The sequence below is a fragment of the Lolium rigidum genome, chromosome 4 (genome assembly GCF_022539505.1).
Source record: "Lolium rigidum isolate FL_2022 chromosome 4, APGP_CSIRO_Lrig_0.1, whole genome shotgun sequence".
Taxonomy (NCBI): domain Eukaryota; kingdom Viridiplantae; phylum Streptophyta; class Magnoliopsida; order Poales; family Poaceae; genus Lolium; species Lolium rigidum.
The window spans coordinates 150,186,354-150,204,901 of record NC_061511.1 but is presented as its reverse complement, the minus strand read 5'-3'; the positions used below and the strand labels follow the sequence as shown (position 1 = coordinate 150,204,901).

At 44.0% G+C, this 18,548-nt stretch overlaps 3 protein-coding genes across 4 annotated transcripts; 1 reads left to right on the top strand and 2 right to left on the bottom strand.

Annotated features, from left to right (window-relative positions):
- Positions 1–6,513: 6,513 nt before the first annotated feature.
- LOC124705990 (protein HLB1-like) lies at positions 6,514–12,446 on the bottom strand. The gene is made up of 14 exons (XM_047237668.1): positions 12,092–12,446; positions 11,209–11,331; positions 11,023–11,092; positions 10,747–10,857; positions 10,195–10,278; positions 9,152–9,202; positions 8,559–8,588; positions 8,372–8,434; positions 8,211–8,276; positions 7,947–8,063; positions 7,808–7,843; positions 7,253–7,372; positions 6,967–7,137; positions 6,514–6,870 (listed from the first exon to the last, which is right to left on the bottom strand). Exons 1-14 carry the CDS (start codon positions 12,421–12,423, stop codon positions 6,760–6,762), a joined length of 1,485 nt encoding a protein of 494 aa, XP_047093624.1. The 5' UTR covers positions 12,424–12,446; the 3' UTR covers positions 6,514–6,759.
- Positions 12,447–12,799: 353 nt separating this feature from the next.
- Positions 12,800–14,727, top strand: LOC124708595 (cytochrome b5). Of its 2 annotated transcripts, none has more exons than XM_047240277.1 (4): positions 12,800–12,933; positions 13,057–13,167; positions 14,188–14,254; positions 14,368–14,727. In XM_047240277.1, the coding sequence occupies exons 2-4, from the start codon at positions 13,081–13,083 to the stop codon at positions 14,616–14,618; spliced, it is 405 nt and encodes a 134-aa protein (XP_047096233.1). In that variant the 5' UTR covers positions 12,800–12,933; positions 13,057–13,080; the 3' UTR covers positions 14,619–14,727. The 2 variants fall into 2 exon arrangements, with proteins under 2 accessions (XP_047096233.1, XP_047096232.1); XM_047240276.1 differs by having other exon boundaries at positions 12,800–12,938.
- Positions 14,728–15,346: 619 nt separating this feature from the next.
- LOC124705989 (rab GTPase-activating protein 22-like) lies at positions 15,347–18,198 on the bottom strand. The gene is made up of 5 exons (XM_047237667.1): positions 18,034–18,198; positions 17,811–17,946; positions 17,674–17,723; positions 17,064–17,117; positions 15,347–16,852 (listed from the first exon to the last, which is right to left on the bottom strand). The coding sequence occupies exons 1-5, from the start codon at positions 18,180–18,182 to the stop codon at positions 15,568–15,570; spliced, it is 1,674 nt and encodes a 557-aa protein (XP_047093623.1). The 5' UTR covers positions 18,183–18,198; the 3' UTR covers positions 15,347–15,567.
- Positions 18,199–18,548: the final 350 nt, after the last annotated feature.

Sequence of the window (18,548 nt, the reverse complement as noted above, 5' to 3'; positions counted from 1 at the left end):
ATAAAATCAGATTCAACAATCAGGAGACGTTTTCGTTTATTCCTGGTAGGGCACTCAGGCAGGGAGATCCCCTATCACCATATTTGTTCTTGCTTTGTGCAGAGGGACTTTTGAGTCTACTGGCTCATAGAGAGGTCGTGGCATGTAAGGTGTCAGGGTTTGCAGAAATGCTCCATCAGTCTCACATTTTCTCTTTCCCGATGATTCCCTAATGATTATGAAATCGGGTATGACTAACACAACCTCACTGAGACAGTTACTTGATCAATAATGTGCAAGTTCGGGACAATTGGCGAGTGAAGCAAAATGTAGTATTTTCTTTGGCCCAAATGTGGACCTTGATCTATGGGTAATAGTGTGTACCGAGCTGAATATAATGATAGAGGCTCTACCCGGTAGATATATTGGTCTGCCCGCCCTCGTGGGCGTAGAAAAAAATGTTAGTTTCCTTTATCTACTGGAAATAATTATCATAAGATCGGAAGGTTGGAAACAAAAACTCTTGTCTATGGGTGGGAATGAAATTTTACTCTAGGCCATTATAAAGTCAACTCAAGTTTATGCCATGCAGGTATTTAACATTTCTAAGAAGCTCTGTCAACGATGAGATGCTATTGTAGCTTTCTGGTGGGGAGGAGAAGAAACAGATGCACTGGATGGCTTGGTGAAAACTATGCATTTTAAAGAAAATGGGTGGCATGGGTTTTCGGGACCTTCATACTTTTAATTTAGCTGTGTTGGCAAAGCAAAGCTGGAGGTTGTTGAACACTGGACATGTTTCTGGCCCAAGTGGCCCAAGCCCATAAGTGTGCTGACCTATAAAAGGAGGGAGCTGGAGGAGAGCTAACCCTAAGAGACAGAAGAAACCACACCAGCCGCCAGGGACCAAGATGAGGAGAGCTTCTGCTCCAACATGGTACCAGAGCAAGGCGGCAGTGGGGCCTGAAGGGAAGCCGGTTCAGGCAGGGAGTGGGTCTGCGTGGTGGAGAGGAGACGAGGTGGTGCTGCGTGCAAAGGGAAGGAGAAGGACATGATGGATTGTGGTTCTTATTGCTGCGTGCAGCTGCTCGTCCAGGAGTGAAGCAGGGGTGGTGGTTTCTCAAGTTGTGTGTGCCTGCTGCTGGTGAAAGGAGGTAAGCGTGCCCCGGAGCTGTTTGTTGTTTTTGCTGGGTGAAGGTGAGAGTGCAGATGGGTGAGTCCAAAGGCCTTGCGGAGGCTCTCGAGCAGTTCACGATGCTTCTCTCAAAAGGGGTGGCTCTGAGGCCATTGTTCCCCGACAAGAAGTGGTTCAGAAGATTGACCTGTCACCCACAGACATCAAGATAGAGGGGGTTACCAACTATCTGAGTTGGTCTCGGAGGGCAATGTTGGATGTGGATCAGAAAGATCTTGATGGGTATTTATTGGGGACTGTCAAAGAACCAGGAGACAAGACTAGTTCTGATGGAAAGAAGTGGAAAACCGTCAACTCTCTGCTTATTGGGTGGTTGTTGAACTCGGTGGTGCCCTCCATTGGGCGTTCCGTGGAGGGGTTGTCCACAGCTGCTGAAATATGGAAGACCTTGTCCATCCAGTACTCTGGTAAGGGCAATGTCATGCTGATTGCTCAGATTGATGGGAAGATTCGCCATCTCCGCCAGCATTGCTCAACAGAGGGGGAAGTAGCAAGATGTCAGGAGGTAGAGGTGGATACTCAGGACGTCAAACTACTATAGGTAGAGGAGGACACACCGGAAACTCCAGTGGTCAGAGTGCACACATGGCGACTGAAGTGGACAATGGGACGTCAAAGGATGCAGAAGTGGATGGTGCTGCCTATGGAAACTTTGCTAATTTGGTCTCCATGGATGAAGGTAATTCTGAAAAAGCATCCCTTGCTACTAATGAGAATGATACAGAATGGATTCTAGACTCTGGCGCATCTAAACATGTTGCGGGTAAATTCGGTGTGCTTGAGTCTTACATTAAGCATCCTCATACTCACAAAGGCACCATTCAAACTGCTGATGGTACAAAACAACCTGTTGTTGGAGAAGGCACAGTAAAGTGCACTTCAAACATCTCTTTGTCATCTGTTCTACACGTCCCAGCGTTTCCTGTTAATTTGCTCTCTCTGAGTGCTCTCATTGATGACATAGACTGTAGTGTGACTCTTAACAAGTTTGGTGTCGTGATTCAGGAGCGGGAGATGAGGCAGATGGTTGGGACTGGCACCAGGCGTAAGGGGCTCTGGTATGTGGAAAAAGGGGTGCAGCCAGAGTTGGTGTATGCTGCAACCATGGAGGACAAAGAAAAACAAGCTATGATCCATCACTGTAGGATGGGGCATGTGTCTTTCGATAAGATGAGTAGAATATTTCCTGATATTATGTGTAGAATAAGCAATAGCAAGTTAACATGTGATGCTTGCGAATATGCTAAACATACAAGACCCTCATATGTGAGTAAGGGGCTTAGGAGCATATCTCCTTTTATGCTTATTCATTCAGATGTATGGACTTCCCCAGTGGTGTCAGTGAATGGAATGAAGTACTTTGTTACTTTTATTGACTGCTATTCTCGTATGACTTGGGTTTATTTGATGCGTCACAAGGATGAGGTGTTTCACTATTTTTAGAACTTCCATGCATATGTAAAGAATCAGTTTTAAGTACAGGTGCAGGTGCTCAGGACTGACAATGGCACAGAGTATTTGATCACCACCTTTGGGGCCTTCTTGTCTGAACAAGGTATTCTTCATCAAACGACTTGCCCAGATACCCCTCCCCAAAACGGTGTGGCAGAGCGGAAAAACAGACACGTTTTGGAAGTAGCTCGCTCGCTGATGTACACAATGAATGTGCCCAAGTTCCTGTGGAGTGAAGTTGTCATGACAACCATTTTTTTATTAACAGGACACCCTCCTGGATACTCGGTATGAAATCCCCATGCGAGTTGTTGTTTGGAAAAAATAAGTTTGTTGTCCCTCCGAAATTATTTGGCAGTACATGCTTTGTTCAGGACCATAGACCATCGATTGGGAAGTTAGACCCACGAGCAGTAAAATGTGTTTTTGTTGGTTATTCCTCTAGTCAGCAAGGGTATAAATGTTGGTGTCCCTCTGCAAAACGCATGTTTGTAAGTATGGATGTCACCTTCAGGGAATCCGAGCCATTCTATGGTGAGCAAACTGATCTGAGCTTGTTGTTTCAAGAACTTGACCAACTTCACTCTGTGCAAGATGGTCATGAGGGGGAGAAGGTAGTGTCTCACACTAAGGGCGATTCTATGGGTACTAAACCTGATGGTGATGTGTAGGTTCAAGTCCAACCAATAGTGGGTACGATTCCGCTTGATTCTCCTCAGATTCCTGCTCCTGTTCAGGATCGGTGGCCACAAAATCTCCAAGTGTACACTCGACGGCAGCCACATGTGCAGGGGGAGCAGGAAGGTAGTGCTGTGAGTTCATCTGACACAGTGGGACAACAACCACGTGTGCAGGGGGAGCAACAAGGCAGTGCTAGCAGCCCATCTGACACAGTGGATCTGCCAATTGCATTGCGAAAGGAGACACGTGAAGCAGCCAGAAAGGGTGAAGTGGCAAGGAAGGCTCTTTGTGAAATGCATGCTCTACAAACTGTTTCTGATGAACATGACATTAGCAAATTTGTTTCTTACAAGGCTTTGTCTCCTTCCTATAGAGCTTTTGTGGCCTCTCTACAAACCGTGTCAATTCCAAACGACTGGAAGACAACAAACCAAGATCCGAAGTGGCGTGAAGCAATGATAGAAGAGTTGGAAGCACTGAAGAAAAACAAGACATGGGTGCTAACCACATTGCCAGCAGGGAAAAAAGCAGTGAGTTGTAAGTAGATATATACTGTGAAGCAGAATCCTGAAGGGAAGGTACAAAGGTATAAGGCCAGATTGGTTGCTAGAGGGTTTAGTCAAACTTATAGAATTGACTACGATGAGACATTTGCTCCAGTGGCGAAGATGAATACAGTAAGAATATTGGTTTCATGTGTTGCTAACTTTGGGTAGAAGTTGCATCAATTAGATGTCAAGAATGCCTTCTTACATGGTGACCTGCAGGAAGAAGTGTACATGGAGATACCACCAGGTTTTGGTACCTCACAGACCAAGGGAAAAGTATGCAGGCTGAAGAAATCCTTGTATGGTCTGAAGCAATCTCCAAGGGCATGGTTTGATAGGTTTAGACGAGTTGTGTGTGGTATGGGGTATGGTCAATGCAATGGTGACCACACGGTGTTCTATAGACACGCTGAGCGGAGGATCACCATTCTTGCAGTTTATGTGGATGACATTATCATCACTGGAGATGACCAAGAGGAAATAAAGAGATTGAAGGAGTGTCTGAGCAAGGAGTTTGAGGTGAAAGATTTGGGCAACCTAAAATATTTCCTTGGCATAGAAGTGGCTTAGACAGAGAAGGGAATATCTTTATGTCAACGAAAATACACCCTAGATCTCTTGAGTGACATGGACATGATGGGATGTCGTGCAACCCCTACCCCAATTAAACAAAATCATCAAGTGAGTGCACAATCAGGTGAGCTAGTGAATAAGGAAAATTATCATAAATTGGTTGGGATACTCTTATACTTGTGTCATACTAGGCCTGACATTACATATGTCGTGGGTGTGGTGAGCAGATACATGCATGAACCAAGGAGTGGGCATCTTGATATAGTGCACAGAATTTTGAGATACTTGAAGGGAACTCCGGGAAAGGGGTTGTGGTTTGCAAAGAGTGGGCACCTTGAGGTGGATGGCTATAGTGACTCTGATTGGGCTGGTTGTCGAGATGATAGAAGATCAATGGCAAGCTATTGCGTGTTTGTGGGAGGAAATCTGGTGTCATGGAGAAGCAAGAAATAAACAGTTGTGTCCAGATCAACGGCAGAAGCTAAATACAGAACCTTATCTAAAGAGGTGTGTGAGATGCTTTGGGTGAAGCATCTCCTAAGCAAGTTGAACCTTCTCAGAAAGGGGCCCTTGAGAGCTTGGTGTGATAATCAGTCAGCCATAAGTATTGCAAATAATTCAGTCCAACATGATAGGACAAAACATGTGGAAATTGATCGCTTCTTCATTAAAGAGAAACTTGATGCTGGGATCATCAGCCTTACTCATGTAATTTCTGGGAAGCAAATTGATGATTGCTTGACAAGGGACTCGGAACAAGGGAATGCAACTTGGCATGTGACAAGATGAGATTGATAGATATCTACCATCCATCTTGAGGGGGAGTGTTGAACACTGGACATGTTTCTGACCCAAGTGGCCCAAGCCCATATGTGTGCTGACCTATAAAAGGAGGGAGCTGGAGGAGAGCTAACCCTAAGAGATAGAAGAAACCACAAACTTGATGCTGGGATCATCAGCCTTACTCATGTCAGTTCTGGGAAGCAAATTGATGATTGCTTGACAAGGGACTCGGAACAAGGGAATGCAACTTGGCATGTGACAAGATGAGATTGATAGATATCTACCATCCATCTTGAGGGGGAGTGTTGAACACTGGACATGTTTCTGACCCAAGTGGCCCAAGCCCATATGTGTGCTGACCTATAAAAGGAGGGAGCTGGAGGAGAGCTAACCCTAAGAGATAGAAGAAACCACACCAGCCGCTAGGGACCAAGATGAGGTGAGCTGCTGCTCCAACAGAGGTTGATATCCAACCCAGATTCCCTTTGTGCTAGTACTTCATGCTAAATACTACCTTGATGGCGATCTCTTGAAGGAGGTGGGGCCAAAGAATGGATCATCATTCACTTGGCAAATCATTATTTCAGGTGTAAACACTTTCAAGAGAGTGTTTATTTATTGTCAAAAAAGAGTGTTTATTCGGATTAACATTTGGCAAGATCCTTGGATTCCGACTAGTCCTGATCGCATGGTCCAAACTGCGAGAAAAAAACACGGTGGATGAACTAACTAATCAGGTTACTTGACAATGGGATGAGGACACGTTGAGGGAAAATTCTAATCCTTTGGATGTCTCAAGAATCGTTCAGATGCCATTGAGCCAAAGTATGGAAGAGGATTTTGTAGCTTGGCATATGACGAAATCATATTCTTTCTCGGTTATATCTGCATATTACATCACCATGCAAATGGCGGAGATTAAGGAGAACTGATGAGCAATTAACGCTGTCGCAAAACCCTGTATGGGACATACTCTGGAAATTGAAAATCCCGAGTGAAGAATGGAATGTTCGGTTTTACAGTTTAAGTTTGCGAGATCTGTTCCACCGAAGCCCGCGCAATACCTTAAAACAATTTTTAAGCACACTTTATACGTGTTTTAAGGACCAAATATATAAAAGAGATCTGTTAGAGTTGCTCTTAAAGTTCGGTCATGCATGGTATACAAGCGTCTACTTAAACTTGATCCTCATCAGGTTAAAAATGATTCGCAAATTGTATCTAGCATATATCTTGAAGAGAGTATCGGTGTTCAAAAGGTCATCCATTTGTGATATGGAGGGAGTAGCTGACAAAGAAGTGTAGCTTTAACAAAATTTCCTTTATCTTAATGCATTTTCTATAAAGGCACGATTCAGAACATGTTCTTACCAGTAGTAAGAAATTGAGTTACTGATCAACATATTCTCTACTTTTATGTACTTTACATAATCCAGGAGACAAATCGACGCAGGGAGACATATGAGAAGTGAACAGCAGAAAATCAATTGACAACAAACCTAGACAATCTCCGAGGCTCTTCATTTTGCAGTTTTTCAGTATGAGACATTAACCAGTAATAATACCCGCAAGGACATCACTTTTCCCTCTTGCAAATATAGTGTAGACAAGGCATAAAGCGTCTAGCCAACCGTCAAGAGCCTCCCAGCTATCAGCAACCTGTCACAGAGTTCATTTGTAAATTTTAGAAGCATACATTTTCTGTATTCGTTTCAATAGAACAAAATGAAATAAAGGCAATTGGCAAATGTATACCAAGAATCTGGCCCCATGAACAGTATCTATGCAAAGGCCAGCGCCAGGTGGCAATGTTAGATCAGCGGATGCTGCCACAGAAACAATATCCGCAACAGCTATTCTGGTAGGCTTTCTTCCTCCGTCAGTATTGCCAGGTGATTGTGATGGAGGCTGGTTAGAGCCATCGACCTACGGTTAAAAGAAAAACATTAGATTCAAATAGCAAGGTGCTAGAAAGAGCAGAAACGAAAATTAGTAACTCCAAACTGCAGACGAGTAAGTGTCCAATACAACAAGGATGAACCTGCTGGAGTCCCTCATGGTTCAAAACAAATTGTGACCTCTCCCAATCACTGTGTGGTGCAATGGCATTGTTTGCTGGAGGAGCAGTCAAATATCCCACTTTAAGATACGGCAAAGGTAGCTGCATCGTTTAATATGACAAAGTTATTTTTTCCGAATTATTCTTCTATGATTAATAGAAATAGAGAACAGGAATGTGCCAAAAACTGATGAGTACAAACAAAATATTAAAAGAAACAAAGTTTAACCAAGTTCAAAGCCACCTAGCCCCTAGATTGCTTGATTTTCGCTAATGAATAGGACTTGACAAAGCATTTTAATAAACAAACAACAAAGTTTGGAACAAATTACCCATATCGCACCTACATAAATACTACCTCCTCCGTTGCATATTAAATGTCACAGATTTTTCTAAATATGCATGTATCTAGACACGTTAGATACATGCATATTTAGGCAAATCTGCAACAGTTCATACAGAACGGAGGTAGTACCTATCATCAGGTAACAACCGGCAAATAATATAGTGTCAGGAAATAAATCAACTGAGTCATACCATCATGCGAACCAATCGCAAAGCACTGCGATACACCTGCATTAGACGAAAATAACACACTGTTGATTCTTATGTTTTTAACAAACAAAAAAGGAAACAAGGTGCAGTTATCAGAAAAAAAAAAAGCAGAAACAAGTACCGAGTAATTTGGTTTCAATGCATGAGCTGCTGCAACATAGATGGCAGACTGACTGTATAGCTCATTAGCGGATACATCTGGCCTCCCAGATCTCATGGTATCCTCGGCTAAGCCATACTGTAACATCAAAAATGACAAAGAAAGCAATTCTTTTATTAAGTTTAACTTGTTTAGGCAATGTATTCAAACTGAAGCACGCATGTCAAATACATTAAAAGCATATCAATATGCACAAAAACAGTAGTAGTATATCAGGAAACATACCAAAACAGTTCCAAGGTTGTATATTGCCCGATGGAAATCAAATTGCAATTGGATAGCAACACGGAACTGCGAAGACAGAAGATAGGTGCCAGTAGATTATCACTGGTATATCGTTCAATGAGAAAATCCTCCCAGAACAAGTAATTGCAAAGTTCATATACCTTACTTATAGCTGTTTTTATGATGGTTTGTTTCTCCCGGGCAGGAACGATGGCACTCAGTTCCTGTATTGCAGACTCATACTCTTAATGAAAGAAAAACATAGCATTTATATCTCATGAGCAAAGAGGTAGGGACATTCCATACTGAGAAGGCAAAGATAAAGACAGGTCACAAGATAAAATATACCTGTAGTCCAAGACCCCAGTTATTCAGAGCCTGCAATCAAAGAAACAACAATGTTGAGGTAGCAGTAGCACTAACACTTGTTATTGAGGAAGAGCTGAAAATAGCATGAGTGACTGCTAAATAACTCAAGATTAAGAAATTACAACAGGTAGTGATTTTATAATGTTTCATCTCATAGCTTTTCCTCCAAAATGCACAACGAGGACGAATAAACACAAAAAGTAGTTTAATATAAAAACAAAACTAGGGATACCATTTGAACAGCATTTTTTTCCATTTGTTCTCTATTCTCTTGGACATTTGAGGGGAAGAGTGAATGCTCAATGACGCCTTTATCTTAGATGAACTCAATAGGTCATTCAAAGTCAGAATCTTCAAACGCAAATATAGTAGGGCTAGCTCTACAGAAGGTATCCTGCAACTCATGCAATGGTAATTCAAACGTGTACCTGTTGCTAATATCTATTGAACACTTCTGAACATTGATCGTATTTTTTTCTCACTGTTCAAGTAGGACTATTTCTTTTTCTTTCTACTTCATCTTTTGATGTGCAGTCTAGAACTAAAGATGAAGAAAAAGATAAAGAGGTGACCTGTGGGCTATTCCAATTTAGCTGGACAGCCTTCTCATAATTCAGTATTGCCTGCATAAAAAGGTAAATTGTAAAATTGCATGCTACCAAACTTCATCTTAAAAGTTCTGAACAGTTCTGCAGTGTATTTGGCATAAGAAAAGAGATAATGATGAAGCTTCTGATATACTAATGAAAGTACGGTAAGTAAATCAGGAATGCCATCTATCTTGGGTGGGAACCCAAGAAGGTAAGCTGGTGTAACATTGGAACGGTGAAATTCCAGTTTCCATTTATTTTAGCGCGTGCCAAAAGTTAACAAGTTCTTAGGGCACTTAAGCAACAACAAAAAGCACTCATTAGGACAACTCATTCCAAGACTATTTCGAGAAGGTGGATTTGACCAAATCATCATGGAACTATACATGTGAATCAGAATCAGAATCTACCAAGTGCTTCTTGGGTAGATTCTGCATGAATCCCATGCACATTGACAGGAAATAAAATACACGGGGAGATCATTTTTGTAATCCTATAGGGATGTTCATTTTTTCAAATATATAATGTTTTCTCAATTTCTAACAATGCTAAGGTTAAAATACTGTGAAAAAATATTAGAAATCAATCCTCAAGTGTCGTTAGATCACTGTATAGGTACAGCATGCAAAGTAATGATGTTTCACGTTGCTTGGTATTCAACTGGCCCAAACTGTGACTTTTTTCAATTAAGTATGTGGCAGTAGGCAGAAAATTTATTATATACTCCCTCCGCCCCGTAATATAAGACATTATTACAACTAATATTACGTGGCGGAGGGAGTATTATGTAGAACAAAGCACACCGGTATCTGCAGCAAATAATTACAAGCTCAAATTAAGCTACAAGTCAACGAAAAATTGCGCAAAATTTGATCATCTAAACCACAGAATGATTTAAAATTGCATCACTGAACAAGCCTCACAGACACTACAGATCAAGTAGTATCAGACACACATATTGTATAGGAAAACCTCAGCGTTTAACACGGACAAAGACTGTAGATATGTGATTCATGTGAACTAACCTGCTTCCAGAGATCTTCGGCTTCTTTAGTTCTACCTCGTGTTTTAGCCCGATCAGCAATAGCAATAGCCCAATTATAGTATGCCTATAAGAAAAAGTAATGTGCCAGAGTATCAATATGGTAAAAGTGTGGACATGCCTGACAAAGCACGATTATCTAAAGTGACAGAGAGGTAGCATTTCTCCATCAGAACCATGACTCCATGAGATCATATTCTGTAGGATGATCTAAGAGCTCACAGACTACATAATTACCATTTTGGCTTATTTTAGATGATATAAACCCATATAAATATAATATCTAAGAATTCATATTCCAAACTAATGAAACAAATGGTGCCCAGTAAAAGTGTGGGCATCAAGAGCAGGCGCAAAAGGGCTTAGAGTAGTCTTGCCATCCACCTGGGATGTGCACTAAGTTAGCCTACATCTTGTTGTAACCCACCTCCTAGGAGGTTTGTAAATCAAATTCTACCTTTTCAATGAAAAGAAACGCAAAGGTCCTTTGCGTTTTCTCGAAAAAAAAAACTAATGAAACAAATGAGGAACTTACATCATAAAGAGTTGGGGAAAGTCGGGTAGCTTCAGCATACTTTTTGCAAGCCTCCTCAAGCAATGAATCTTTGGAGGAACCAGAATTGGGGTCCACATTATCGGCACTCTCCTATATTAATAGTTTGAAAAGTGCGTTTATCTAAAACTGAAAGTAACATTGTGATGTCCATTTTACATGCTTAGTTTAAACAATGAAATTCAAATCTGTGCATTGGTCACAGTCAGGGTTAACAATGTCATGATGCAAATATGGTTCAAGGGCTATATTTTTTACCTGAAGGACTAGGGCCCAATTATAATATGCATCGGGGTCGTCGGGATTCCTTTCAATTGCACTTACATATCTGCATAAAAAATCGTTAAAACTAGTAAAATAATATATACACAGATGAAGTTCATTAAAATTTGGAGTCATTACAAACTTGGGAGAGGAAAGGTTAACCAGGCAAGGTTAGCAAACCTTTTTCCAGCAAAAGAAAGAATCCTTTGGCGAGAACGGCCTTCATCATCAACTCCAGTGACACTATTTATCAAGTCCATGGCCACATCATGATGGGATGAAGACTGCTGCATACTCTCTTGGCTGGAAAGGATTGGAAAAAATAATAGAACTGTTACGATGAAGAGCACTCATTGCAAACTTTTGGCCAGTAACTCAGTGTAGAGAACAAATAAGCAAAGAGTCAACTAGTTGATTCATGGCGGTAGATCAATTGATGGTGCACCTGCACAATGTTAGTGTTTAAGCATACAAAGTGCACCTACTGAGAGGTATTTATGAATACTAAATTAGCTGCCAACTTGACCATGCAACGGAAAGAGGTAGGCTGATGTTGACAAATGTTTTGATGGTCATGTGACTGAGTTGTAATTTGGTCAGGTTATGCAATACAGTTTAGTCGATGCCTGGAAATAAAAAAATGCTACCAATGCACATGGAAAATGGGATAGAATTGGCTGTCCATTGTAGACAAGAAAACACAATGTCCACATCTATGATGTTGCAGAACTGCACTAAAATTGCATGCCAATTGCCACTACCCTGATAAGACCTACGTCAAGACACTAGAACAGCTCCTCGTTGATATTGAGCGAGATGATGGTAAGCTTCCATTCAACACCGAACATATTGGATAACAGTGGCAAAACAGTTTTAGTTGCAAGGATATAAAGTCAGACAGCTTCACACTGAACTGTGCCTTTTTTAAATGTAACTAGCTAACACAAAACGTGCTCATCCCTATTATCGCACAGATATATTACTGTAGCAACATTTCCAGAAAGACAATATATTAGTGCATAGAGAAAAAGGTGCAAGGGTAACGGCACAAGGGCGTACGAACCTGGACGAGGATCCCTCATCGGCGGAAACGGCCCCGTTTCCCTCCCCAAACGCCGACCCCGTGCCGCCACCGCCGCTCCCGTCCGCCTCCGCCGCCTTGGCGTCATCCTTGATCTCGCCGAGGAGCTCCCTGGTGGTGAACGGCCGGGACCCCTCGGCGCCCAGCGCCGCGCTCGCCTCCTCCTGCTTCGCCGTGGCCGATCGCGGCGGCTCCTCCTCTTCGTCATCCCCGTACTCCACCTCCACCTCCACCGGCGGCGCCCTCTCGTCCGCGCCGTCGGGTAATTCCCCGCCGTCCGCGGGTATGGGTCGCGTGGTGGGCTGCTCCTCCATGGCACGAGCCGATCGGAGTCCGGCCCGGGATCTGGGCGGGGCGGGGACGCGGGCGGGCGGTGGTGTAACTGGTCCGTCTGGTCACTCTCCTCTCGTCTCGTACGACTGCGCGAACGGAAGGAGAAGAAATGGTGCGAGCGAGCGCGGCCGAGGCGGGCGCGACTCAGCGGAGGGGAAGGGTGACGTGTCGAAACGGTTAAGTCTTACAACGGGCCGAGGGTTGAGGCCCATCGGAGAAACGGCCCGGTAGCACGGTCCAGCCCACGGGCGGGCGGAGCGGCGAAGGGCATCTTGGGAAACGCCGCCGCCCGCTGGCCGATCGGGGGCCGGACGCGCCGGCCTTCAAATACCGGAGATTCCGGCACCACCGCGCACGCACGCGGACGGAGCGGGGGGAGCTGTCCAAAGCGCGTGATTCATTCATTTCCTTCCTCATCGTACCACCAGCCTCGGTGCGTGCGCCACTCCACCGACCCCGTCCCCATCACCGGCGACTCGAGCGGGACGCAGGTGAGGTGACCCAACGGCCAACCTACCACTCACAAGTCCACAGCCCAGCCCGCACGTCTCGTGGATCTAGGTGCTGATTTGATTTGATTTCTTTGCTTGTGGTGTGGATTCCTTCACCCCCAGGGCGCGGGCGTGTGTTGCGGAGCCATGGCCGGCGAGAAGAAGGTGTTCGGCTTCGAGGAGGTCGCCAAGCACAGCGTCGCCAAGGACTGCTGGCTCGTCATCGACGGCAAGGTGAGCCGCCCTCCCTCGGTGCCCCTGGAATTTCATATTTCTAGCAGCTAATCCTGCAGTTTCTGTAACTAGTTGGTCTCCTTCTGGTTGCGAAGGCTGTTGACCTATAGATTCAGTTCCAGGTGCTCTCTGTTTAATGGATAATTCGAATTTCGATGCTTGGGGGATAGCAGGTGCTAGGATTCTTACGAGATAGAATTGAATCTGCTGGGATCGGATAAGCTTTGGAGTTTATGTGGCTACGGGCCCGTTTTGTGATTCTTGTTAAGCTTTTGCTCAATCCCACCAATCAGATCTGTTCAGCTGCTGATACTTAGCTGGCATGTCTGCAGATACGTTCTCTTAGATCAAAACATAGAGCCATACGAGGGGAAATATGATGTAAAATTTAATCCGAGACCGCTGACAACATTCACTTTCATGCTGTTGCATACATGTACCTTGTGCAATTTTCGATAGATCAGACAACCTGGGCTCGGTCCACCTGGCCTGGTGCAGTATCAGGGTTTCGTTCTAGATAACCTGCTGGGAAAGTTAAGTCAAAACAGAAAGACTAATCAACTGGACAACCCCTTCCATATGGATGAATAGTGCAAATGTGTGGAAACAGTAAAGTAAAACTGCTTCCTCTTTTGCAAACGTTCATATTTCTAGTCATTCATGGTGAGAGATATCTGCCAGTTAAGATGTATCAGGGCGATTAAATTCACGTGGGTGTGGTTTTAATTTCGGTAGCCCCACCGAAATGCTATCTCTGCATTATGTGTGGCTGATATCTTTGTTTGTGCCCTTTTCAATATGTGGCCTTGGTCCAGTATGACCTGTATGGCTCTGTGGTCTAGAGTTTTTATTATTTTGACACTCTGTATGGTCTAGAGGTTTCTTCAGACACAAAAATATCAGATCCTGTTGAAGCAAAAAATTTAAGCCAACAGGGCCTGGGATAATTACCTGATGATATTCCTGTATATGATGCAAAATGTGATCGACTATACCATCTCATGCCATTTAACATTTCAGGTGTATGATGTTACTCCTTTCATGGATGAGCATCCTGGTGGAGATGAGGTACTGCTAGCAGTAACCGGTAAGTCATTTTGGTTTCATTTTGTCATGGCTGATGAGACTATGTGCAAAGTTCCTAATCCTGCCATGTCATTTTAATATTCGAACCTGATCCCTACTCCCCCATGTCACCAGGAAAAGATGCAACTAGCGATTTCGAAGATATCGGGCACAGTGAATCCGCAAGGGAGATGATGGACAAGTACCACATCGGGCAGATTGATGCTTCAACCATCCCAGTAAAGCGTACCTTTGTACCTCCTCAACAAGCGGCCCAAAGCCAAGCCAAGGACAGTGACCTCCTCATTAAGATCTTGCAGTTCCTTGTTCCGATTATGATCTTGGGGCTTGCATTTGGTATCCGGCACTACACCAAATCTGAGTAGGCTGTTGTTAGCGATTTGCTCTGGAGTGATAGCTTTCCAGTAATATGGTTTAAGCTAGAACAGCTTTAATAATAATAATGATGATATGTGTTGGTGCTGGCGGTTGTTATCTCATTGATCAAACATTGTATTGTTTGCCAAAATATTGTCTGAGTTCAAGGATTGAGACATGCTTAGCACAAAAGAATTGATGACAATTATACTACTCCCTCTGATTCATATTAATTGACTCTAATATGGATGTATCTAGACACTAAAATGTGTCTAGATACATCCATATTAGAGTCAATTAATATGAACCGGAGGGAGTACTCTTTTTCTCAGAATGATAAATTGCACTATCGATAGTGGGTGATGGTGGAAATCAAACTGCCAAACATATTTGTTGTATTCATGAATTAACCTCGATTTCAGACAAGAATTGATTGGATGGCCGACAATTTTTGTGATTGCTTGCAAACTATCCTCCTTGGTTTCAATATATTTATTGAAAAATCCTTGCAATTCTGCTACGGGCAAATAAGTATGTGCAAAGTCAATAAACATTTGCAAGCTTGTTGATGTTTGGTCAATATCAAAAATAGGAAATTGTGTTCATGAAAGCAGAGTGGCTTTCTGCACTTATCTTTGCATGAACTGAACTAGAACATCTTTCAGGACAGCAAGACATTTACCTCCGCACCTCACGTCAAGCACAGGTTTTTAGTAGTTACAAACACAGCATAGCATCCACAATCCAACAAGTGACAGCAAATGATAAAGATCCACAAATTTCCTCATAGGTGCCAGTTTCCACATGCAGACAGATGGCACACCAGGAAACGAGACAAAAATTGTTTCTATCCGTAACATGTCTGAGCATACAAGACATTGTATTGTATATAACAAACATATGGTAACGTGAAAACTGCCATGACAAATGATACAAGATAAGCAAGGGCGGATCACGCTATTCGACCCTGTCGTGTAGGGTTACCACTAAATTATGGGCGTCATCTAGGAGCTTCCAAATGTCTAGCTGCCCAGCCATATTGTTACAGTCCCTAATGATCTCATCCATACTGCTATAGCTCTCTATTATCAATTTCCTCTTTTCCAGTACACTAGCTGCAATTGCATACAGTAGCAAGTCATCTGTTGGAGGGGCTCCTAGCCGAAGTTTTCCCCAGGATGATCTTGCGATCCCAGCACGGCTTGCTGCCTGATCAGCCCACATCACCTCCCACAGACTGAGGGTCTGCTCAAAAGTGAGCTCCCTCCTGAACATTACAACCACCATTCTGTATACGAAAAAGCAATCTGCAGCTTCGAGCATCTCCAAGTGTCTGTAAAGACGGAAGTCCTTGTTTTTTATTATCTTGGCGACCATGTTAAGTTGCCTGCTAATACCCACTTCATCAAGTCTGAAGTTGTGGCGGGCTTTCCTCATGAAACCGGCAAAGCACCAGAAGGCTTCATCGTCTTCCTCTAGCACGGCAAGGAGAGGTGCTAGGAGGTCACTCATGCCCTGGCAATAACCAATTTCTGGGTCATAGGTTGCATACGCCTCAAGTATTGCAACAAGACGTGACGCATGATGGATCCTGTGCGCTTCCAAGTGCTCATAGTCTTTGAGACAAACAGCTTGAGCAGATTCAATTGCCTTCTCCCTGGTAACTGCAGCTTGGGATGGAGAGTATGAAACCCATTCATCATTTGCCCGAACTGCATCTAAACGAATAATCCGTTGCCATGTATCAAAATCCTCAACTGTCCGTGAAGACTTCACAGGATGGGTAGCCTTAGAGAGTTCAGTTTCAGTTTCCCTATTTCCCCCTGTGTTTGAATATTTGGGCATACTTTCTTCTTCTTCCACAACTGAAGACTGGTGCACTGAGGCCACATCATTATGGGATGCTTCTACATGGGTCAAATCACTTTGCTCACTCTCATCCTCATCGCTTGAGCTAGATGAACAGCGGTTTTCATCTGTCTGTTTCTCTGGGATTGCTTTAGCCGTATAATCCTGGATTTCTTGCTCTAAAATGGCAAAAGAATTTTCTTCCTCACTCTTGACATGCTCTTCCACACTTTCTTTTTCAGGTTGTTCTTCAGATCCAAGAGAAGTAACAGACTCTTTGACTTTTCCAGGACTAATGCTCTCTTCATGGCTAACTGCAGCTGTTTCATTAAGTCGTTTGCTCTCTTCATTGTTTTTCCGCAGGCAATGTTTCCTCAATAGCAGATATCCCCTCCTACAGAAATCATCCAGCATCGTCAAGTTTTGTTCTAGACAACCAGGAAACAACATTAATAAACACTCCATATTCTGTAATCAAGGGGCAATGTGTTTCTGTAGTAGTGTAGAAAACAATAGTGGGGACTGCGGAAACCATGCAAGACTGTTAAGTGGAAAGGTCCTCTTGCAAGCATTTAGGATGTATGAAAAATAAAATCATGATTTACCTGTTATGCTCCTTAACTGCTTCCCTTTCAGCTTGTGAACTGTCCAGGTTGTAACTGCATGAGAAGAAATAAATCCATTACTTGGAAGTAAACATCCTGACTACCAAGCAAACCACACATGTGATAAAGTGCAGGAAATTCTGGTAAACTATCTCTTGCTGTGACAATATATCGGTTCATACTGTGAAGGAAAGAGAAGGCTGAACCATGTGCGCAACTAACATATCTGTGATTTTCCCTAATCGATTTAGTTTAGAGTATATCAGTCTACTTTTGACACTGAATGGGCGGAAGCAGAGGTCAGGTGGCCTGAAAATGTCCTGAGGAAACACTAATTTTCACCATTTACATACTGAAAAAAATAGAAAAATTAAGTATGTTTCTCTTAACTTGGCACCAACTATGTTTTTGTTCAAGCCCCACAACTGACATATGGACAACAATGCTTCACTGAAATGCATGAAACATGCATGTACCGATTGAATCCTTTGCTAAAACACAAAAGAGCATGGGTTCCTGATGACTAATGTGCGTGTATCTCATGGATCTAAGTATACATCTGTAATCATAGACGCAGCTGTCCTCAGATCACAATTTTTAGAGTACTTACACTCCCAGAAGGAACGGCCAGACCTCTGCTCTGATGCTCGGCTCAACTCCCTGCCACAAAAAGCATATAGCTTAGTCCAACAAATCTGAAAACTCACAAGAGAAATAACAGATAAACTAAGCTTCTCTACATCTTACTCCGTTCCGAACTCTCTTCACTAGCTTCACGCCGCCGTCGTAAAGCTTCCCCTCCGGCGTGAACAAGCTGCGCCATTCCTTGGACGCAAGCACGGGCTTCCTCCTTCGTCGCCGCCACGGCGATTTGATCCCGCCCCTGCATCCAGAGCGCGCGTACAGCAATCAGGGGCAGGGCACGAAGCAACTTTAGCTGGAGGGGGAGGAGGGTTAGGTTGTTTCGAACCTGCGCGAGGAGACGACGATGGCGACGAGCGCGATGCCGGCGGCGGCCGTGACCCCGACGGCGACGGCGGTGTTCCAGCGGCCGCCGTTCATGCCGGCGGAGCCGAGGAGGCCGGCGACGGCGCGCTCCGCGAGGCCCCACGCCCACATCGGGCGCAGATGCCCGCCCGCTCGCTCCACGGCTGCCCTCCGGTGCTTCCCCCCGCCGCCGCCGCGATCCCCCACCTCCAGTTCCCTCGATCGATTTCGGATTCCGGCCTCCGGGATTGTCCTTTTTACTTTACTTTCTGTCTGCGATTCTCGCTGTCTCGTCTCGCGATTTCGACGAAGTGGTGCGTCGTGCGGCACCGGCCGACTGGGCCGTGTTCGTGGGCCTCATGGGAGGACTCCAGTCAGGTGCGACACGTCATGCGTCGTTTTAGAGAACCACATATAGGAGTAGGACCGACTGGTCGACTCGTCTTCATCTAGGTATCGCTGGTATGAAGTATACCTGTTCGCCTCACACGTCTAGGG